General features: G+C 36.5%; 1 protein-coding gene across 15 annotated transcripts in view; it reads right to left on the minus strand.

The window, feature by feature from the left end:
- Nucleotides 1-23,541, minus strand: part of LOC148878719 (uncharacterized) — a 44,452-nt gene that overhangs the window by 7,750 nt on the left and 13,161 nt on the right. For all 15 annotated transcript variants that reach the window (XM_088959074.1, XM_088959123.1, XM_088959144.1 and 12 more), the window contains 16 exons: nucleotides 17,172-17,277; nucleotides 16,979-17,080; nucleotides 16,739-16,798; nucleotides 16,510-16,588; nucleotides 13,845-13,992; nucleotides 12,968-13,091; nucleotides 12,550-12,730; nucleotides 11,553-11,581; nucleotides 11,181-11,329; nucleotides 9,660-9,762; nucleotides 9,378-9,473; nucleotides 9,209-9,264; nucleotides 8,994-9,117; nucleotides 1,223-1,285; nucleotides 1,049-1,108; nucleotides 801-962 (listed from right to left, as the gene is read on the minus strand). In XM_088959074.1, coding sequence (XP_088815200.1) covers nucleotides 801-962; nucleotides 1,049-1,108; nucleotides 1,223-1,285; nucleotides 8,994-9,117; nucleotides 9,209-9,264; nucleotides 9,378-9,473; nucleotides 9,660-9,762; nucleotides 11,181-11,329; nucleotides 11,553-11,581; nucleotides 12,550-12,730; nucleotides 12,968-13,091; nucleotides 13,845-13,992; nucleotides 16,510-16,588; nucleotides 16,739-16,798; nucleotides 16,979-17,080; nucleotides 17,172-17,277 — 1,642 coding nt within the window. The remainder of the gene's footprint in view (nucleotides 1-800; nucleotides 963-1,048; nucleotides 1,109-1,222; nucleotides 1,286-8,993; nucleotides 9,118-9,208; nucleotides 9,265-9,377; nucleotides 9,474-9,659; nucleotides 9,763-11,180; nucleotides 11,330-11,552; nucleotides 11,582-12,549; nucleotides 12,731-12,967; nucleotides 13,092-13,844; nucleotides 13,993-16,509; nucleotides 16,589-16,738; nucleotides 16,799-16,978; nucleotides 17,081-17,171; nucleotides 17,278-23,541) is intronic.

Below are 23,541 nucleotides of genomic sequence, written 5' to 3' on the forward strand. Positions count from 1 at the left end.
GTAGTGGCCTTTTCTTATGTAAATAGGGTGGGAAATGAACCTGCTTCTCACAGTTTTAAATGGATATAACTGCTGAGAAAATGGTGGTTACTCTTAGATTTTCTTACATCTTGTTACTAAAGAAACAGAATCCCTTGCTGCTTCATTTGATAAATTAGGTAAAACAATACTTGCAACAAAAAATGTTACTAAGGCTCAGTTTGGATGAAGTACAAATACAAATATGTATAGTACAAATACATAGTTTTGCACTCTACGTATTTGCATTTGTACTCCTTCCAAACTGAGCCTAAAGTCCAAATATAAAGGGTATAATGTACTATTTTTGTAAAACTATTTCTGACTGCCATACACACCTGTATTGTTTATCAGTGATTTTAAAATTCAGTGGTTTTGGACCATCTCAACCCTACAATCTCTTATTTTGAGGTTATACTGGATATTTTGAAAAACTTGGTTAAGAAATTGGCATCATCAACATTTCATCTTCAGTACCAGTGTTATACATTCCAGCAAAGAGTTACCAGTTTAGTACTATTGAGATTATCAAATTTGGTACTTGAGTACTTTTCGGTCCTGTAATTATAACAGAAAAGAGTTTATAGTATTTTCTGAAACTGCATTCTCTGCACACCTAATTGCATACTAGTTAACTGAGAAGAATTTTATATTCTGACCTTTATCCTATCCATTATCACCTGAAAACTTCTATTATATGAAAATAGATAGTTTTGGGAAGATGTAATATAGGATCAGTAAGAATGAAAATTACTTCAATGGAAATTTTTTGAGAGAAATACCTGTAGTCCTGCTTCTTTTACTCTCTGTTCAGCATATTTCAGTTGCTCCTCAGATAGGGTGATGCCTGTGTATTTGCATCCAGTTTGCTTCACAACCTCTATTGCCAAGCTACCCCAACCACATCCGATCTCAAGAATTTCATGGTTTCTTTCAATTCTTGCCTAGAGATGTTCATCCAGTATAAATATTGCATGTCATCGGGACATCCAGGAAACAATTAAATAAACATGTTCGAAAATGAACTAACTTTTTCAACGAGGACAGAGATTTTCCTCAGCTGTGCGACCTTTAAATCTTCATTCTCTGCCTATCAGATGATTTACATACTGAAATGAGCATCATAAAGAAAAACATGTAACATAAAATATGGAAAATTGAAATCACATTCTTTTTCAAATAACCACAAGGGGACGGGATGGACCTTAAATATTGCACATGAGTATGTCATTGTTTTGTCCAAGAACATGGCAAAGAGGTCATTACTCTAGAAAATGGGAAAGAATAAAAAACCGTAAGAACATATTTTATGCTGGCCATGATACAATATCATAAAAAAGAAAAAAGAAGTTGTGCAATATGAAAAGGGTGCTCTCAAGTTCAACCATTCAAGCATGCAATAGACCATACACAGATGGCTATGGTGTTTTCCTCTTAAACAGGACAATCTATGGCATAATGACAGTAGTAGCATTCATAGTTGATCTACAAATGGATGGACACTTGGGAAGTCTCTAGGATTTATCATGCCTCTCCCTGGAAAGCCATCTCTGCTTTGCTCCCCAACTTTTCTTAATTCATCTGTTATGATGTCTCTGCTGATGATAAAGTCAACTTGGAAGATCTTTCTTGGGAAGTCTAACCTTTGAAAGACCAGCTCCTTCTTTTCTACTCTATTTCTTCTAACAAGAGAAAAGTTATTTCTTTACTGATTTCCATCTCTGACTTAGGTTTATCTTGGGATTTGGGTCTTAGAAGAGGTATAATAGTTTTGAACTAGCTTAAATGTTGTACCTTATTTCTGTCTCTTGTATGGGGATTTCCTCGACACTTTGGTACTTGATTCTTATTATCGGTCTCTCACAGCTTCAGGACCATTCTCGTGTGCCTCCTTCAAATCTTATCTTCTCGTTGTTAAGCTTTTCTAGTAGACCAGTTATAGATAAAGTTAGGGCCTTTTAGTGGGGGATATCAATTCGTGTGAAGTCTTGTAAAAAGGAAACCTAACTGGTGCCTTTCACCTCATATTTGCTTTCTTTGTGAAGCAAGTGAGGAATTTACATTCTGTCTACTAATCTCTTGCCCTTATACCTCCAAAATTTTGGATTGGTCTCCTTCCTTTAATGTGGAAAATCTATTCAAGATTTATTTTTTAACCTCAAAGATAAGCGGCATGATTATGTGCAGATCTTTGCACCTTTTTCCGAAGAGGTGAGGGTCTTTAAAAAATAAGCAGCAACTCAAACAGGCAATTATTGAGAATGTATCAATAAGAGTGGTGCATTGGGTCTAGAAACTTGAGATCTCTGAACCTTTTTCCAAAGAGGATATCATCTATAAATGGCAAAAATCGTGGTCCACTCTTCAAGTTCAAGGCCCAACTTCCTCATGGAATGGAACCCACCAGCTATGAATCAAGTAAAACTTAACTTTGACAGATGCAGTTTGTGGATTCCAGGTCTTTTAAGCATAGGAGCTTTTAAAAACAGTTGCGGGTGAATTTTAGCACTTTACTTAGGTCCCATAGGCATTGGTGACTCTACTAGGGGCGGTGGATGAGTTGCTAATAATGTTGCAGGGATTAAGAATGGGCAAAATGCTTAACATGAAGAATTTAATAATAGGAGATTCAAAGGTCGTGGTGGGGTGGCTGAAGAATGACAAAAGGAAACTGGTACCATCAACTCACATGTATAGAAAGTTAAATTTTTAGCAAGGGAATTGCTTATTACCCTTAGTAGTGTGCATAGGTCAGAAAACATTATGACCGATTATTTAGCAAAAGAAGGGGTTAATAGGGGTTATATATTCTTGGAAATAACCACCTAGTGGTGTTTTATAAAAGAGTATTAAGGACCAGCCTAAATTGTGGGCAATCAACTCTGTATATAGCATTTTTTTAAATAACATAATCAATAAAATTTTACTTACCAATCAAAAAAATGAGGTAGTCTACACATCAGCATGTGAAGACCATACATGACTACCATGATCTCAAGTGGACAGCTACCAATAAGAAATTTGGAACTTGTAACCATATAAACATAAGATACAAACTGAAAGTGCTTAGGACTAGAAATCAGTCATGACTAATATCTGGTGAACTTTGATGCTTGTATACTTTCTGAAAATAAAATTCTTGCAATTACTATGACTGGTTACTTGAAGTTTTAGAACTAAAAGGTTTTCCATACATTTCTCTTGACATCAAGTGGTTTAATGAATTAAGATCTTATAAATTGAGGTAACAAACAGTGACTGGATCATCTTGAAGTAATGACTTGTTAAACCGGGGGGCATTATTATAATTTTATCTTTAACTATAAGTGAGTGTAAATAACATTGAATGCAGTCATATGATCCACGTTTTCTGTCTCAAACTCACACACATGTCCCTTTTCATGTCTTCTTTTCTTACTTTTCTTCCTTATTCTTATTGAATCCTACTCTTTATAAGAAGCTTAAAAATCAGAGTTACATTGCTGGGAATCCTAAGAAGCCTCTAAACGATTTTTTCCAGAAGAAAAAAAGGCTAACCAACATGCCTTGATTTGTCATAGAATGGTTCTTTGGGATTTAGGCTAATTTTTGTTAGTTTACATGATATTTTGGTCCAAGGGTACTTTTGTCATTTTCATTTTTTTTTTTCATAATAGGTCCAGTCTGTAAGACAGTAAGATTTGTTGATCTAGTTGTTTCTATGGTGAGTTTCAAGTTTCATGGTTATTGGGTCAATCTATCCTAGGGCTGCAAATGGTATTCGTTTGTCCAAGTCTGAATTAGAATTTGATCCAGTTAGGATTATCCAATATGGGCCCACCCTTATTTGATTTAATATGATTCAATCCGATAATATACATAGACAAAACATTTATTGTATCTATTGGTAAAATTGGTTTAAATGTTGTATGTTTACTAGGCCTTGTTTGTTTGTAGTGCAATTTCATTTGCACTAGTGCAAAAGTATGGGGTTGCAAATTAGCTGAATCAAAAATTTCATTTAATTTTATTATACGTTTTACTTTGTTTTGATTTTTGTTTGCAGTCCAAACGAAGTAAAATAAAATCTGAAGTAAAAAAATTGCAATTTTCTCATTTTCACTTTCACTTTCAATTTTCTTATAGAATTTATTTTCAATTCATTTTGTTCATGTTATATAATATTTTTTTTTGATGAATCACAGGGAACTTTCATTAAATAAAAATCTAGCTGCTCTAACTGCAGCAGGCCTCAATGTAGAAAGTAGATGGAAACAAAGAGAAAAGGAACAAAAATCCAGCAGCTATACAACAAACAAAGAGACCCAAGAAACAACAGCCCAGGAGCTTTACCCAGTACAGCTCGGTCCTGGGCAACCCCATTCCAATACCTCTTTTTCCACCTCTCCTCTTGCTAAAGTATCTGCCAACATATTTGCACGTCTAGGAACCCAATTGAATGAGGCATTTAATGAAGTCCCAATAGCCACTGCCTTCCTCACCAGCTGTCTAAACTTCCATGGTAAAAGTTCTTGTGCCGTCATCCAAGAAATCACAGTCTGGCAGTCCCCTTATACTACCACATCTTTCCACTCCCACTGTATCAATTCTAAATCTTGTATCAGTGCTAACAACTCTGCCCTCAGAGAGATACCCTGTCCTGCTGGGCCTGTAAAGCTGAGAATAATGGTGCCTTCTGATTTCTTACCACATCCTAACCCAGACAGCCCTGGGTTCCCAAGACAACACCCATTAAAGTTGAACTTAATTAAACCAGCTTCAGGAGAATTCCAAACCAGCACTCTTTGTTGTTTCTGATCTGAAAAGTAGACACAGTTTTCCATCCCCTCATTAAATCATTCATGGAAACTCCTTTAAATTCCTCTGTTACTAGTGCCCAATGTGCCTCTCTAATCATTGTTAACTCTAACACCTCTTCAACAGGCTTGCAATATTCCTCAAACAGTCTTGCATTTCTTTCACCCCACAACCCCCACAAAATTTCTCCTCTCATACACCTCCACAGGACCTTTTTGTCTATGAGTAGTAAAACTAATGAAATCTGTCTTGAACAGGTCCAGAACCTCCCTTGGTGCAACTCAAATCTTTCCAAGTAAAGACAAAAATGGTTCCATAACTGATCTGCCAAGGGACATAGCAAAAGCAAGTGGTTGGTGGAATCCCCACTCTTCAAGCACAACAAACACACACACACACACACACACACACACACACACGAGGGGATAGCTGCCAGTTCTTCCATTTCTTTTGAAGCCTCTCTTGGGTGTTTATGATTTGGTTGGAAGCTTCCCAGCAGAAAATCTTGACTTTCAGGAGAAATGGACTATACCACAGTTCATGTATCATGTTCTATAATATCAAAAGTCAATTCAGATCAATTTATTAATAGTATATAATATTTTGATCATTTTTAGTTTAATTATTGATAGTGTTATCTAAGTCTGATGGATAGCAGGACAGAATTTGATCTAATTTCAAAAATCAGTGAATCAAATTTAGATCTTGGTATATCCAATTCAATCCAATCCATTTGCAGCCCTAGTCCATTAGTGAGGATGGGCAATTCCATTGTTACTGTGAACAGTGATTCACCAAGATCATACCTATAGTGAGTTTAGAGATCTCTTAGGGTGATTCTAGGGTTTTCTACTCTCTCTCTCTCTTCCCCCCTTCTTCCCTTCTAATTTCTCCTTCTACTAGCCTTCTATTACTTCTGTTCATTGATTAGGTACTAACTAAAGTAGGTTTTGTCATTTTCATTCATTGGCAGTAGTCTTGGATTTATGAAATCATTGTTTTCTGGTTGTTGTTTAGTCATGTTTCAAGTTTTGACGGTTATTAGGTCAGTCAGTAGTGTTTCACTTTCTGTACGCAGGGGCAATTACACAAATACAGAAATACTGTGTACTATGCTCCATCCCATACATCGAAGGCTATGAATAGTTCTTTGTGTCTAGTTTCAAAACAATAACTTCTCTACAATCCTTTTCCAGGTGTTGGCCATATCATACATAGATATTTGGTTTCCAGAAATCTTCACTTTCTCACACTAGAATGGATAGTTTAACCCTTAGATCTCTAATCCCTCTTATTCAATTCCATCACAAGCCACCCCAAACCATCCATAGAATTTTTCCTCACATTTTCCAATTAAATGCTAGCCTTAAAACCCTAAATTTTCCGAAATTTTCATAGATTTTTTCTTATGTTTTGTCACATTTCTGCATCACACTTTCTATTAAGGCAACCACTAGAAGAGCTAAAAGAGCCACTTTTAGGCAGTGGCAAATAACTTCCATAAACATTTCTTAGAGAAAATCCACTTCCATAGCCAACTTCTGCAGAAGCATCTTCTATTATATTAAGGAGGTTGTGCTTGTTTCAATGTTCTTCTGTGTAATTTCTGGACTCTGATTATGTTAATTTATGTCTTCCTGTCTCCTGAGTTATCTACAGATTCTGCAGATGATATCAGAGGAGGCAGATACCTGTACCCCATTATGTTCATGAAGGATAACTGGTACTCTTTGTGCACTTTCTTTTGATTGGAAACGGAACTCGTTAAGCACTTACTTGCAAAGACACTAGGGATCAATCTCTTCTCTCTATTGGATCTTTTTTTCTTTTGGATAGGCAAACTTTGAGATTTTGATCCCAGATTAGTGCAAACAATATCCACCAACTTTACCAGTTGAGCTAGTGTTAGTGGAAATTTTTTTAGTATAATTTCTCAAATAACATATTTCACCCAATTAGACTATTAACTGGGTTTTTTGTTATTTGGGGTAAGCCCTATTCAGGAAATTACGTAGATATTCCCTTAATTATCTGCTAGGGGCAGAGAAAACCTTTTGGTTTTGATTCAGAAGTACAAATGAACAGACTAAACCAAGTATCATTTTTGTACAGAATTTTCAAAGGAAAATTCTGGTATATATTCCCTCTTTGTTTGAGAGAAAACCAGCAAATAAATAAACAAACCTTTTATACATATCAAGTAAATATGTATCATAAGTAGTCATATTTCATCAATAAGGCTGCAAATGTCCTTTAAATTGTGGTTATGTGCATTATCATGCTGTGAGGAACCATAATCGGCCAAGTTTCATGAACAAGGTTGTAGATGATTGTCTCCCTCACATAAAATAATGCTTTTCAGGGTCAAAATGAAGTAAGGAACCATAATTAGCCAAGTTTCATAGACAATACTATAGATGGTTATCTCCTTACATGTATTCCTATATGAAACAAGGAAGAAAAGAATAAAAAAAGGAAGAAAGAAAGGAGTGAGATGAATAGAAAGAATATGGTCTTCCATCTCATGTGGGAAGCACAAGGAGAATCATATTAAAGGGATGTAGGAAGAAAACAAGATTCCCTACCTTCCTCTTTTTTTTTTTTTTTTTTTTTTATGCTTTCCACACCAATCTTCTTCTCTTTTCTCTTCCCACTTGTTTCTTAGTGCTAAAAATCCTATAGATAAATTAGTATTAGCCAACAAAATGGCATTAGCCCTTCTCCTCAAGGTTCAAAATATCGATATGCCCGATATGCCGGTAGGGGCAGCATATCCGGCGATATCGATACTTGTTTTTTTACCTATTTTTCAAAACCAGTTCGAGCAGTTTAAGGCTCCTCCACCCCCTGAACCAGTCAGAACCCCAATACACCCATTGTAGGGGTATCTCGGGGAGGTCTCGGAATGGTACGTATCGGCCGATACGAATCTTGCTTCTACTTGTAGGAGAGGGGTTTGTATAGAGAAGGGAGGTGGTTAAGTAACTCCCCACCTCTCTCTTCTTAGGGTGCCAAGTGTCACCCAACTTAAAATGGGTTAAGGAAGGAAAAAAAAAACTCTTCCTTCCTAAGGTGACAAGTGTCCCTCCACTTAAAGTGGTTAGAGGAAGGAAAATAACTCTCTCCCCTAGGGTGATATGTGTCTCCCCACTTAAAGTGGGTTAAGGAGGGAAAAGAAAACTCTTCCTTCCTGAGGTGACAAGTGTCCCCCCACTTAAAGTGGTTGGAGGAGAGAAAATAACTCTCTCGCTAGGGTGACATGTGTCCCCCCACTTAAAGTGGTTAGAGGAGGGAACAAAAAGCCCTCTTATTAGAATATGACAGGTGGCATCCCCTTATAAATAAGTGGGACACCTCACAAAAAAATTAATTAATACAGATTTAATTCTTTTAGGGCCTTTAGTCCCATTAAATGGGCTCTACTGCAAGCCCATTAAGTGCTTATTGCATTACAAACAAGCCCAATTAACTTGAGGCCTAGTGTTCACTAAATTAGACTATAGGCCCTTTCTTTATTAAAATGTTTTTGCCCATTCATAGGACTGATTGGGCTTAAAAATCCCATTTTCTTCTTTATTATTATTTTGTTTAAGTTGTGTCTAAGAGTATCTTAATAACCTGCTCCCAGTCCAACAAACTTGAGGACTTAACAGCCAGTTAGCACTTTCAACTGTGTTGGATCATTGTACTAGGGATAACTTTCTAGAGTCAAGAAAATTCTTTCCAACATAAGAGCTCTTATGGTTACTACATATTAAACATATGCAAGAAGCCAATAAACATTGAATAACAACAATAAGTTCAAGATACACTCCTATGTTCACAACTTCCTTATTCATTGAAAAGAGTGCTAGCCATGGGAAATGAATATACCTACAGATTAATGTAAAATTATAATTATATATTTTTCTCTGCTAATATTTCAAACAGGAGACATTCTATGTGCTGTTATTAATAAATGGAGCAACATAGAGCATGATAGTTGATACCACTAAAATAAAGGACACATTAAAAAATCAGATGAAAATGAATCATTCCATTTTATTGGGTGTCTATGCAGAGACAAAATGAATCATTCTGTGCCCTAAATTTTTGAGGAGCATGGTACATCAGAATGGCCATAAAAATATAACAAGAAAGATTAGATAGAATGATATATTTATAATAGTGAATCAGACCAGATCATAATGACGAGAGATGTTTCTGCGAGCTTGCGTGAGAGTATTTTGCCTTGAAATATGCCAAAAGAAGTACTTTGCAGATGCAAATGCAGCTGTCAAAAACAACGGTGTCCACCAACCCCTGGACTAGAAATTGTTAAAAATCTTCATGCAAAATACATGTTATAAATAAAAAGGGAAAATAATTTACTAATCTACCAATCATAAGATACCTTCTATTGTTATTCCTTGCATCAGAAGAATCCAAATCCCTATTGACAATAAAAATCTGCAGTATGGGATTTAAAAAGGGAAAATTGTAGAAATAAACAGATATAAACGTTAATTAGATGATTGAATCATAGTTCCCAAACCTATTTATGCAGCTTAAGTTTTTATTACCATAAACAAATTCAAAAGACCATCTTCCTTGTCAACAAAAGAAAAATCACCATTGATGTATGCATCAGCAAGACCTATATCAGCCCCTGTGGCAACCTGTTAAAAGGAATTTGTTGTGGTTCAGCAGCAGCATACAGTTTATATAGCGTGAAATGTGATTTAAATCAGTAATCACATAAGATTAGTAAGTATGCACCTTATAATCTAGTCTTCTCTTTGTTGATAGCTAAGTGGCTTGAGTTCATTACGAAGAAACATAAAAAATAAATCAAGGGGACGTACCTTCCAGTAAAACTGGGGATTATGAACCTTCAGGACACATTTTAGAGGACACTTTTTGCTGCTTCCTTCAAAAGTAAAAACTGTACCTCCTTCCTCCAATAACCTGTGGAAATTCCAAAGCAACATAATATTAAATACCACCAAGCAAAAGGTGAACAAATCTCAGAGTTAAATGAGGATACAAATATAATAGAAGTGACACAACCAGATGGTTGACATGAACAATAGGAAAAACTATGCAAGGCAATCATAAATGAAGTACATGCAAAGGAATCTTGAAATAAAGTGTAAATCTAGTGAGGACTGCCTTTATGCCGGTTCAAGACTCTAAAACGGATGGCTAATGGTGCATGCAAATGGGCAATACAGAATTAAAAGACAGGGGTAATGATTCTTTGATCATGAACATACTTGTTTTTGTAGAAGATCATGATGATGAATGTAACTAAATTGGTCAAGTGTTTCCAATGCTAAGATTCATTGTGCCTTACATGTATTTGATGAAATTCTTGAAAAGCTACAGGTTTTGACTAAGGGGGAATGCTTGTTGGGTTGAAGGGCTATTTCTTTCCATACATCTTAGTTGTTTTATATGTTATTGAGGTATTTGATATGTTAAAGTATTTCGTACTGATAGCCATCATGAAGAGGGCTACCTACCGCTAGAGTGAGAGCTGCCTATAGTGAAGCCACCAAGATGTTGGATACAGAAGCGTGGTGGTAAATAGCCTTTTCCATGACGGCTCACACTCTGGCAACAGGTATCCCTTTCCCTTTGGCGGCTTTCACTCTGCTCCAGGTAGTCCTTTCCATGACAACTTTCACTCTACTCTAGGTAGCCCTCTCCGGGATTCGAACTTGAGATGTGGTGGTAGGCTTTGATACCAAATGTTGTGTGCTCGACCAATACGCCAAAAGCCTTGAAGACTGATAGAATGTGTTAAGCCAAGCACTTTAAAATATTTAGGACCATAACAGTTCGTGAACCACCATAAGTACCATATTATCAGTTTAGGACTTGTATTACCATGGGTAAGAGCTGGAAGTGTTGTCATTAGTGCAGTCAAGGTGATTTGATACTTGTGTGTGTGGTGTAAGAGCTATTTGTTTCTATACTAGAATCTAAAAGTTGCCTTGTTCAAGAGAAGCTCTAGAGTATTTTCCAGGATTACATTATTTCTTTCTATATAGTCAGGAACTTTAAAGTAGTATCAGCACCATTGGGGGTTTTCTTATAATTTTGGATAATTTAATATTATCATTGGGAGTATGTATTTGGCATGTGGTATTCTTAGACCCAACGATCTATGCTATCTTTGTTTCCTCTTCTCTTATCTCTTCTCCCTTCTTTCTCACTGTTCATGACAAGAATTTGGAACAATTTAATGAAGTGAATTGGCCAAAGATCTGGTTTGCTAACATTCACAATTCAAAGACAAAACAAAGACTAAAAAGGATTCCCATTATCACTACAAACCATATGAAAGGAAAATATTCTCCATAACTAGATCTTGGACTCACATTAGGCATCCTGCAGATATATAGTGTCTAAGGAACCTAGTTACAATAAGACGTGCTCCTGTTTCTGCCAGAGAAGGTACCATCTGTTCTGGGTTTTTCAGAACAGCACAGTTCTTTCCAAGAAAAGTATGTGCAGCAACCATGCCAGCCTGAAATCAAATCAAGTTACTCATGAGCTGTGCATTATGCATTTAATGAGTTTCCCTCCAGTAAAGATCTAAAAAAATTCAACACGACAAAAAAAATTATATACATCATCTATTGCCAAAGAAATTTTCATACCAATCAGACAAAACATGAAACAGGGTATATATAATACAAATAGTTCTTGAGAACTTTTCATATCAAAGAATATAAATTATTCTTGATTACCTTCAATCCATCCTCATGGAAACCATAGCCTGCCAAAAAAAGAGAAGAAAAAAAGAAATATTCTTATTAACTAGCAGTCAGCAATTCTAAAGAGAAATGGGGGACAAATGACTATGTTTTAGACTAGGAAATTAAAAGTGAAAAGATTATATTAAAGACAACCAATAGTTACACAGGAGAATATGACCGAATAATCGAGGCTTGATTTCTCTCTTGCTAAAACACAACAGGAGGGATGATGCCTGGCCATTAGGGGGATGAATGTTTTTCAGGTTCACCTGTTTCCTAGGAGAATCAAAGAATATTATCTGGTTCCTGTAATTCCCATCTACTTCACCTCTCCTACTTCCCCCATTCCCCACCCCCACCCTTTATGCCCCTGAAGTAAAAAGGAGGAGAAATTAAAAGACAAGTCCCTACAGTTAACTAGCACACTTAACTTACTATGGTTTTCTAGACAAAGTACTAGTCATACCCAAAACATCAAACCATAAGTGTTTTTCTTTTCCACCCAGTGTTCCTGTTGAATCAATATTGCATTAACCTGAGAATCAGAACCCGATGTCAGGGAGTCTAACTTGGCAAGAGGAAGAAACAAGGATTTGCAGACGCATCTATAGAAAAGTATAAATTGTTAAAATGGTTCATAGTTTTTTCTTTTTTTTTTTTTGAGAAATGAATTTTGACATTGTTAACCTATAGAAAAAAATGTCTAGCAGATCATCTTTGTGAAAAGTCACGTTTATTCTGTACATTATCTGTTCATTTAAGAATCCACAGTCTGATACATGTCCAATGCAGACACTTCAGCCATTTAGAAGAGTCCAAGAAATGCTGTATTGAAGTCAATTCTGAAGCTTTTTTCCTCATAGAAAGCAAACTACAAGATGCTTTTATCTTCTACTATCACATATCATGCAATCAATATGCCCCTTTCTTTTTAAGCTTAACCATCTTAATATTTTTAGCAGTGATGACAAAAGAAACTAATGCTCACCCTGGTATGCTCCACAAAACCATATTCCTCTCTTTCCTTGGATTTCATCAAGCTCAAGTGAAGCATTAGATGCAGCAACTGATGGCACAGGATGGCTAGTAGACCACTTAAGTATGTTATGCTCAGGTATATAAGGTGGATTCAAAGTCACAAGGAAAGGTAGACTGGTTTCACCAATATTCTGCAAGTTCATCAATTTCATGGAATAATTAGGGTAATTTAGTTGAAGGAAACAATTACTGCTGTAGAGCAACAATTATCATGGAAACAGGTCAGAAGGCATTCACTACAAACCATGCTTTGTTTCTCTTTTGCTTGCATGAGAATCCTTAGAAACAATATCATTTATCGACTTATATTAATTTTTAACTGTTCTATCACATGAGAAATAACTCTAGAATAAAAATATATTACAAACCTGAAGAACATTGAGCCAATATGTGAGACATACTTTGTTGTCAGTGGTCCCAAGAAAATTCCATGCACTCCATGCTGTTGGATTTTGGGGCATTAATTTTTTGTCACGATGAAGGTAAATATCACTGCCAAATAGAGCATTACAGAGGGTATGCATTTAAACTCTATACGGACAGAAGATATTTTTGCAACATTTGCAGCTTAATTTTATCAAGTTAACAAAACATAAACAGGCATATGAACTGGCAACCTATCAGAAGAAACCTACATGAAACCTATGGCATCTACTTAATAAATCTTGAGGAAGGTTCAGTGTACATATCCTTAGAAGAAGCTGAAGGTCAAATGTTAATAATCAGTAATTTCTGAGGCAAGATAGGAACTAGATCAGGGGTTAACTTTCCTGTTAATTTTTTTGATGCCATAATTTTTCAGGGCAATAATCATGCATTTCACATGACAGGCTATTTCATTGACCATCTTCTAGGAGTTTTCAGTATCAGACTGTATACATAAATGTAACTGTGTAGCCAAGTCTAACTATAAATAATTAATGGTTTAAAGGATCAGAAAAATAGTCAAGATATTCATGTTAATGTGATGAGACATGTAAAGTAAACATGTCAACAGAAACCAATCACCTATGTGCTTTACTTCCTATAAGTTACCTCCTCAATTTTGTCATAAAATCTATGTTACCCAGATACAGAAGGACAGATATGGATACAGTATTGGATACAAAATTTACACTAAAATTTGAAGTGTCTGACATTATACTATACCCTTGTACAGGTACTGAGATACCATAGAATGAAATGGCATCCATATTAAGAAGATGTTATTAAAACACAAAATAGGTAAAAATGAAAATAGAGTACCTGTAAGCATACTGAAAAGCACCAAGTACTCTCCTTTCCTCATATGTTGCTGCTGTTCCTAACATAGTCAATGCATCTGGTGCATGGACAGCGATTACGCACTCATTGTATGTATCTTGTGAACCATCTTCACCAATTACGGTGCAACCTGCCAAAATTATTTTCCTTGATTAGCAACAAATATAAAATTCTGATTCAGGCGCTTATGGCATCATATAAAATAAACATAGGTACCCATATTTTACTGCACACGTGATAGGTTTAATAGACAATTACAAATATTGTTACATAAGATTCTGTTATCATATAGTACGCATAAAAGTAACAACTTAAACTTCAGATATATAATGCCTAAAATTTCAATCAGAATAAGTATCCTTGATGAGACCCTCAATTTAACCAGTATGGATCAAACGCTCTCAGATAAACGATTGTACTTGTACTTTGGCCTCTACCTGAAAAAGAATGGTTAAAGATTTAAAAAACCAAAAGTTTTTTCTTTCTCATGCATATTTGCTGATTTCTATATGTTCTGACTAACTTACAGTCAAACAAGTGAATAAAGTTCCACAAGAAAATAAATTATAGGTCACTGTTTTACTCTCACGTTTTTCTAAGGAGCCCACGCAAAAAGGACATATTTAAATATGACATGAATCCTATCCCGCACTGACCCTAGATATGTCTCTGTTTTTATACAAGAGGGGCTGTTGCTTTGTGTTGGTAAAACCTTTGGGTGACAAGCATGAGAACCTGGGTTAGATTTTGAGAGCATCTACTGTGGGCATGAAAAGATGGAAAGTTAGGTCTATAGTCCAACTGTCACAAGATCCCAAGTAGCCAGGACCAGAAGGTAATGCCATTTTTTTTAGTTCATCACTTACAATCTTGTCTCAGGATATGACAAAATCCTGTGAATAGCAATTCATCCTCTAAGTCCAACATTCGAGTTAAACCTCAAGCAACTTAAGATTTTTACCTTTCTGATTTTCAAATGAAATGGAATAGATTCTGGTGTTCAAATATTAACCTTGTTTTATGCAATTATTTCAGTTATTAAAGCTCAATTTGGAAGCAGTACAAATGCAAATATGTAAAGCGTAAATACATACAAAATAATACAAAATATAAGGTTTTGCACTCTACATATTTGCATTTGTACTCCTTCCAAACTCAGCCTAAGAAACACTCTTTAAAATCTTGTTAGGAGTAAGGGATGCGACTCCTTTGAAGTCAACAATTGTAAATATCTGAATTCAAAATGGTATTCACTGTAGTCATAGTAATCAAAATTGTGTTCATTGCTAGAGACAAAAAATTCAGAGGATTCAATTATTGTAGGTCTAAGGTTGATCTAATTCTGCTTCTCCACTTGTAGAATCAAAGGATAAGCTCTGTTGACAGAAGGCAGAGGATCCATCAATAAAATCTGGATATAGAGTAAGAATCATGAAGGCCCATGAGAAATTGCACTACACATTCCTCTTGTTTAAAATCAACAGTGTATTTGAGAGCATCACATGTACATTCTGGAGATAAGGTGTATGAGGAGACTTCATCCTACAGGACCTTCAGCTTTGTAAAGTACTGCAATAGAGATATTCTCTTGATGAGAGAATCTATTGATCTCTTAATCTGGAAGATACAAGATGCATTCTGTTGGGAGAATCAATTTTTTAGATCAAACTTCAGCTGCAGTATCTGAATAGATGATTTTGTTGGCAATCTTAGTGGGAAGAGAGTTTAAAAGACAAGAAAGAACCAAGTCATTGCACTTCGTCCATAGTATATACAAAGAAAGATCAAAGAACAAGTGTTTTGGAATAGAGTTATTTATAAATCCAAGATTGTTCTTTGCGGTTAGAGACATAAGCATAAACCGGAACTAAGTAGAATAGTTGTCTCTGTTAAAGAGTTGAGAAACAATGCCAGAACTCAGATTATCTGAGTGGTGAAGGAAATTCGGGCTGAACTCATCAACTGAACTGCAGGAAGTGGATCTACAGTTCAATGGCACAGTTGAAAAGATGGAAAACATGATAAATAGAAATTAACAGGACAAGAATGAAGAGAAGGATCAGACTGAACTTCTGATACCATGTAAAAATTTGAATTCAAAGTTATATTGTCAACAGCTCCAGTTAGAAGAAGTTATTTGTTACAAGTGGAAGGGGTTATAAGAGATAGGGGTAGACCAAAAAGGACATGGGTAGAAGTAAGAAATGATTTAAGCACTGATAATTTAACAGTGAATATGTAGCCGGTCCCATATAGTTGGATGATGATTGGCCATAGTAGGATTGGAAAATGCATATATAGAGACTACAATGCAAAAGGATTCCCTTGATAAAGGGAATAAGGGAATTGATTGATTCTATAGTTTCAAAAAATAGGGTGTATTGTACAGCTAAAATGGTTTTCAACTGAAAATCTGAACATTCACAATAATATTATATCCATAATGGTATATACAGAATTTCAACACTATTGCTTTCTATATCCATGGAAAGATTTAAATCCAACATTAGAAAACAGGCCACAGTGTTGCATGTAGATCTTTGAGAATAATATCACTAGGATAAACATCAGCCTAGTAAAACATGATTCCATGAAAGGTATGTTCCTTAGTTACCAACAAAAAATGTTCAGACATCAAACTGCTTACCCCCATCAAATGTCGAGACGGACTGCACAGCATATCCTGTTTTTATTTCACAATTTCTTTTTTTGAGCTCTTCTTGAACCTGTAGTTTTTGTTTTTATTCCAAAACAGATTAAATACATGCTCTAGCTGATACTGAAATATTTGTTTTGATTGTTGAAATAAACACTAAAATATGCATAAGCTAATGGGCTAAATAAAAAAAAAGGATAAAGACAAAACAATAAAAAACCTTGTTGACATAAGCATGTGAACGCCATTTTACAGTAAGCCACTGTGGACGGCCAAAAAGCTGCAATATAAACCTTAGTATATTTAGTCACACATATACCTCAAACACCATAGGGGAAAAAGGTACTGCAGTGTCATGGAAAAAATCCGAACATCAAGGAAATTATTTATTTATTCTTTAATGTTTATTTGGTGCAAAATTAATTGAAGAATAAGAAAACAGGGAAAAATCTAAGTATACCTGAAGAAGATGATGATTGCGGCAAAATGAAAGAACTGAGAAAGCTGAAAAGCCCATAACTCCTTCTGAGGAGCAAGACCAGATTGAAGCACACATTGGAGCCTACACAATTTTATTATCAAATATAAATTTTTGATAATCCAATGGAAAGAGGCTAATAGATATGGCAAAGTGCAGTTATTTCAGTTCTTACAAGATAAGCTTTCTCAAACAATTCCGAATAACCATGTGACTCAATGAAATGCCCCAAGGTTTCATTGCGGTCAAGGTCAGGGTTGTTCTCAAGCTCTTCTAGGTATCTGCACAAAGTAGCAAAAAATGTAATAATAATTCAAGAACTAGTTATGTCAGAATAAATCAAAGAAAGTATGATAACATGAACATCTTCTACCATACTGGGAAGGGGAAATAAGTATAAGTAAACAGAAAGATAAAGAGGATCACAAATCCAATTAGATGGACAAATTATTGCAATTACAAACTTTGTAAAGTAATATAAGATACTATCCCCATTTCAATCCCAGTCAAAATAAACTACCTAATTTTAGCATTTTAGCTCTACCATATGACTTAAAATATTTTCCCCTTGTGATTAGCTCAGTTGGAACATGCCAAGGTGGTGTCTACCAACATGAACAATTCATTCTGAGAATCCATTCTCCAACATATGATTTCTGGAAATGATATGAAATCATCCTGGTTCCTGAAACAGAATACTAGACAATTTTGAAATTAACATTTTTTATGTTTTAGAAATAGGTTTCACTCTCTGTGGATCCCACTATAACTCCCTTTTGTTAACCCTTAGCTGATGTAATGTGTAGAACTCACTTGAGGAAATGACAATCATTCCTCACTGAGGATTGAGGAACAACTGATGAAAATTTTTTATTACTGAAAATTACTGAAAACAAAATAGCTCTTTATACTCAAAGTCACTCAGTGAGCCTGGTTTTATAGGAATTACACCTAAAAAATCGGTTTGCATTGGAAAACACTCCCATGCAGCTCAAGAGAAATATGTTTGAAGATTGAATGACTAAATTACTTCTTACTTTTTGTTCTTCTTAATCTGAAGGCTTGGCATCACTGACAAAACCAAGCTTTCTTCTATTTCTAGTAAGCAATCAATCTTGTTAGTTGTTAGAGATCTGTTCTCTTCTCATCCTCCACAGAACTCCTTTTCAACTTGTAGCAAATAGTCAGGTTTTGTAGTCAATGGTGATGAAATGTAATGTACGGGTGACATGTAGAATGATCATAGGAACAGAGGCACAGAAGGTTGCACTCATTATTGAATCACCTGCAAAAAGACCAATTCATACACTGCACAATATATTCACATTTTATCCAATTGGAAAAAATATGGATGGGCCTCTTTCCCAACCCTGGACTTGGACTCTATGATGAGGCCCAGTCTAAACTGAGGTAAATCTCAAGCTGGCCATTACTGAAGACCATAACTGGAGGCTTGTACTTAGAGTTGAAAGTCAGAGAATTGTAGAATTTATCATGAACATGCCATTATGATATTCCTTTCACCATCTTGCAATTGGTTTACTATGAGATAATGCATCCTTTTCGAGCTTTTCCTGAAAATATGATCATTCATCAACTGCTCTTTCCAGCAATGGTCTTCTTAATTTTGGATGCCAAGTAACTTTTTCATTACTCACTTAAAAATTGGATAATAATGGCATCCTTCTCATTTAGCTTGTAAATTCTAGTGCAAAGATCAGAAAGCTATTGTTGTAATGTGTAGCGGCCTGCGGCCTAGTAGGGGCAGAAATGCCTTTTTCTCATTGTAATTGTTATGAGCTGTCGCCCTAAGTATAAATACTAACTTAGGCACTGCCAGCTACAGGACTGGGGTAATAGTCTTCTCTCTTCTCTCTTCTTGTTCTATCGAACTACTTGGTATCAGAGCACTGATCTGGACGCAACCTTCTCAGGTCGTGTTCTCTTTCCTTTTCCGGAATTTTTTTTTGATTGAAGACTCCATTGTGTTCTTCTTCTGGGCACAACCTTCAGCCCTCGACTTTTTCTTTCTTCTCTCTTGGTCGCTGTACCAATAAGAAGGGTGTGGTGGCAGCTGAATGCAGTAAAAGATCTCTCTAGATCTGTTGTGGCAACCAAATGCAGTAAGGTGTTTTCTAGGTTTGTGGTAGCAGCCAAATGCAGTAAAACTTGATTTTCTGAGGGTTTTCTATGTGCTGTGTGTCATGGAAGCCAGGTATGTACTGTTACGTTCATACGTAAACATTTGACCACTGTGAATGTCACAGTTTTGAGGTTGTAGGGACTGATTGTCTCCTCCTCTTGTAAACCAAAGTGTTTCAGCTAAGAGCTATTGACCTACAGTACTGTTAAACCTATTTTTGGAGCCTCCTTATTTTTCGGAAGAAAAAACCCTCTATATCAGATTGGTTTTTTGAAAAAAACAGCAGTAAATTTTCTGTGGAAATGGCTACTGAGGATTCAGCAACCTCTGGTATTACTTCCCAGCAAGGAAACCTAAATGGGGGAATAGACAGCATGAATTTCTCTATGTCTATTACCCCCTTTGATGGCCTAAACTATCTGGAATGGTCCAAAGGCATCAAACTTTATATCACAGCTAGGGGGAAGGCTGGTTATATAAGTGAAAAAATAAAAGAACCAAAGTCTGGTACTGCTAAACATGATTGATGGGATCAAGAAAACAGCATGGTTATGTCATGGCTGTTAGTCTTCATGTTGCCTCATGTAAAGAAAAATTTCATATGGGCTGACACAGCTTGTGAAATTTGGGGACAAGCCAAGGGGACCATAGCCTATCTACATATTATTCAGTCCTTACATCTGTTTGGAAGGAATTGAACTATTATCAGACTATTGACTGGAAGAATGATGAAGATGCACAGGCCTACAAAAAGCTTGTCTCCCAACAGCGGGTTTTTGCTTTCTTGCATGGGATGAATTCGGCTTATGAGCCTCTTCGGGTGCAGGTTTTGGGAAGTAGGGAACTTCCATCAGTTTAGGAAGTATATGCCCTAGTCCAATCTGAAGAGAGCAGAAAAAAACTCATGAACCAAGGAAAGGTGAAGACAAGGAAAAACTATGGTGTATTCATTGCTAGAAGCCTAGACACACTCAAGAAACCAGTTGGGAGTTAGTGGGGAAGCCCAAGTGGCAACCAAAAATCAAGACACTTCAAAGAGGCCTCCTCAGAAGAAATTTACTTCTGCAAATTTGGCTATACAAGACTATCAGCAAAATAATCAGACTATTGTTTTTCCTCAAGAGAATCCTAGTGGTTCTGATCCCAAGGAAGACATCATCAACTCCTTCAGAGATCATTTGGAATTATATGGTAGGACACTCGGGCAAATGGATAGGTCAGTTCCTACCCCTTCTACCTCATTTGCTTCTACATCAGGTAAAGGTGTTTTTGCATTTCATGTGTGTACCTCTGTTCCTTTGTCACCTTGGGTCATTGGCTTAGGGGCATCAAACCATATGACTGGTAAGTCAAATCCCTTTCAGACCTACTCTCTTTTCTCTAGAAGGGATAAAGTGAGACTTGATGATGGGACTCTATTCACCATTGTTGGTCAGGGATCTGTATCCCTTCCTGATGACCTTGTCTTATCCCATACCCTTCATGCTCCTAAACTACCTATTAATTTGCTATCTATAAGTAGTATTACTCAGTCCTTAAACTGTTGTGTAACCTTTTTTCCTCATTCTTGTGTTTTCTAGGATTTAAACTTGGGGAGGATGATTGGTGAAGGAAGTATGGTTGATGGCTTCTACATCTTGGAGAATAAAGTTGGTCTTGCGGCATCGCCTTTGTGAGTCTTATGAGTGAGTCTACAAATAGTCAACTATGGTTGTGGCATAATCGCCTTGGTCATTTGTCCTTTGAGTCTTTGAAAGTTATGTTTCCTGAATTGTTCAAGCCAGTGTCTATTACTAGTTTACATTGTCAAACGTGTCAGTTGAGTAAGCATTGTAGAATAACTTTTTCATCAAATAATAAAATATCTACTTTGCTTTTCCATGTTTTTTTTTTGTATGTTTGGGGCCCTATAAACATACCTACTGAGGGTGGTACAAGTACTTTTTCAACTTTATTGATGACTATTCGAGATACACTTGACTATATCCTATGCATTCGAGAGAAGAGGTACCCAAGATTGTGCAAGATTTTCATCGCATGGTTTTCACTCAATTTCATGTTGAAGTCCAAATTTTCCAATTGGGTAATGCAAAGGAGTATGACTTAGTCGAGTTTTTCTCCTCTCATGGATCTCTTCATAGAGGCTCATGTGCCAGAACACCACAACAGAATGGTGCTGCTGAAAGGAAGAACCGCCATCTCCTCGAAGTTGCTCGTAGTATGATGCTTCACATGCATGTTCCAAAACGTTTTTGGGTTGATGCTATGATGGCTGCAACTTATGTTAATAATCGCATGCCATCACGCCTCCTGCAATACAAGGCCGCACATCAATTTCTTTTCCCTCAATCCCCTTTATTTTCTATTCCTCTACGTGTATTTGGGCGTAAGTGTTTTATTCATGATCTATCTCCCAATCGGGGAAATTGGATCCCAAATTTGTTCCATGTGTTTTTTTGGATCCCAAATGCTTTAATCCAGTCACACATAAGTACTTTGTTTCGATGGATGTGTCTTTCTTTGAATCTGAACCCTTCTTTCAAGCATCTCCTCAGGGGGAGAATAGTGTGAAGGAGGAGAGGCAAGCTCCAGCTCCTCAAATTCCTCTTCCCTTTATTCCTGACTCCTCTCCATTCTATGTCTTCTTGAGGCACCGTAAGGGACTGCTGAATTCAAAGGTTGTGGAGCAACTTGAGACTATACATCCAGTACCTTCTAACTCCTTAAATCCAGGTACCCTTGTTCCCTTTGTTATTACTGAACCTATTGCTATTGATGATCCTACTAATGATCTTGATGTCCCAATTGCTCATAGAAAAGGGTTCGATCATGTACTACTAAGCATCCTATTGCTCAGTTCTTGTCCTATAAAAACATTGCTCTTGCATTTCGTGCCTTTTTGACTGTCATTGATTGTGATTCCCAAAAGTGTTGCAGAAACCTTATCTATACCTGAATGGATAGAGGCAATGAAGGAAGAAATTAGTGCTCTTCACAAAAACAACACCTGGGAATTAGTGAATCTTCCTAAAGGCAAGTAGCCAGTGGGATGCAAGTGGGTATTCACAACAAAGAATAGAGAAGATGGGTCGGTTAAGAGATATAAAGCCAGGTTAGTTGCAAAAGGGTATGCTCAGGTGTATGGGGTTGATTATGCAGAGACTTTTTCCCTGGTTGCTAAAATGAACACTATTCAGATTATACTATCCTTGGCTGTTAACTTTGGTTGGGAGCTCCACCAACTGGACATCAAAAATGCTTTCTTAAATGGGGATCTGGAAGAAGAAGTTTACATGATTCAACCTCCTAGGTTTGTAGCACAAGGGTGTGAAGGGAAAGTTTGCAAACTAAAAAAATCTTTATATGGTTTCAAACAATCCCCAAGGGCCTGGTTTAGTAGATTTCACTTGGCTCTTCAACGAATTGGGTTCAAGCAGTGCCAATCTGACAATACTCTATTTGTCAAGAGAAACCAGAAGAATGTTGTGGTATTAATTGTCTACATTGATGACATTGTGATTACGGGGAATTGGGACTCTGAGATTAAAAAGGTCAAAGAATCCCTTGCTATGCAGTTTGAGGTGAAAGATCTGGGACAGCTACGTTATTTTTTTGTATTGGGGTTGCCTGCTTAAAAAAGGGCATCTTCATTTCCCAAAGGAAGTATGTCCTAGATCATTTGTAGGACACAGGAAAGTTAGGAGCAAAGCCAATAATTCTCCTATTGAGGAAAACCATTGGCTTGTTGATTGTATTGGAGAACCAGTGACAGATGTCAAGAAATTTTAGAGGTTGGTAGGAAGACTTCTCTACCTATCAATGACTCGGCCAGATATAGCTTATGCTGTTAGTGTCCTTAGTTAGTTTACGGATGCATCAATATCCTCCCATTTAGAGGCAGCTAGACCTGTTCATGGGCCGGGCCAGGCCGGGCTTGGGTCGGGCTTTTATTGTGTATTAACAAATTTTTTTAAGGCTCGAGCCTGAGCCCGGCCCAACCATCGGGCCTATAACTTGGGCCCGAGCCCGGCCCTCATAAAAAGCCCAAAGCCCGAGCCTGGGCCCAGGCTCGAAATTTAGCCTATACTATTACTATTATTAATGTTGAAGTGGCTGAATAGAGAGAGAGAGATTGGAATTATAAAGAAAAGAATAAAATATATATATATATATATTAAATTATAAATATATATTTTAATAAATATTATATTATTTATATATTTTATATAATATATAAAATACATATTATATATTTTATAAAATATATAATACTGAGCCGAGCCGGGCCATGCTCGAGCCGGGCTTTTTTGACAAATCCCAGCCCGGCCCGAAACACAGTCGGGCTTACCGTGTTAAGCCCCCACGTGCCTAATTATATGACCAAGCCCGGCTGGGGTGCGGG

Source organism: Nelumbo lutea, chromosome 1, assembly GCF_056320005.1.
Source record: "Nelumbo lutea isolate HS-2025 chromosome 1, American lotus-T2T, whole genome shotgun sequence".
In the NCBI taxonomy this organism is placed as follows: Eukaryota; Viridiplantae; Streptophyta; class Magnoliopsida; order Proteales; family Nelumbonaceae; genus Nelumbo; species Nelumbo lutea.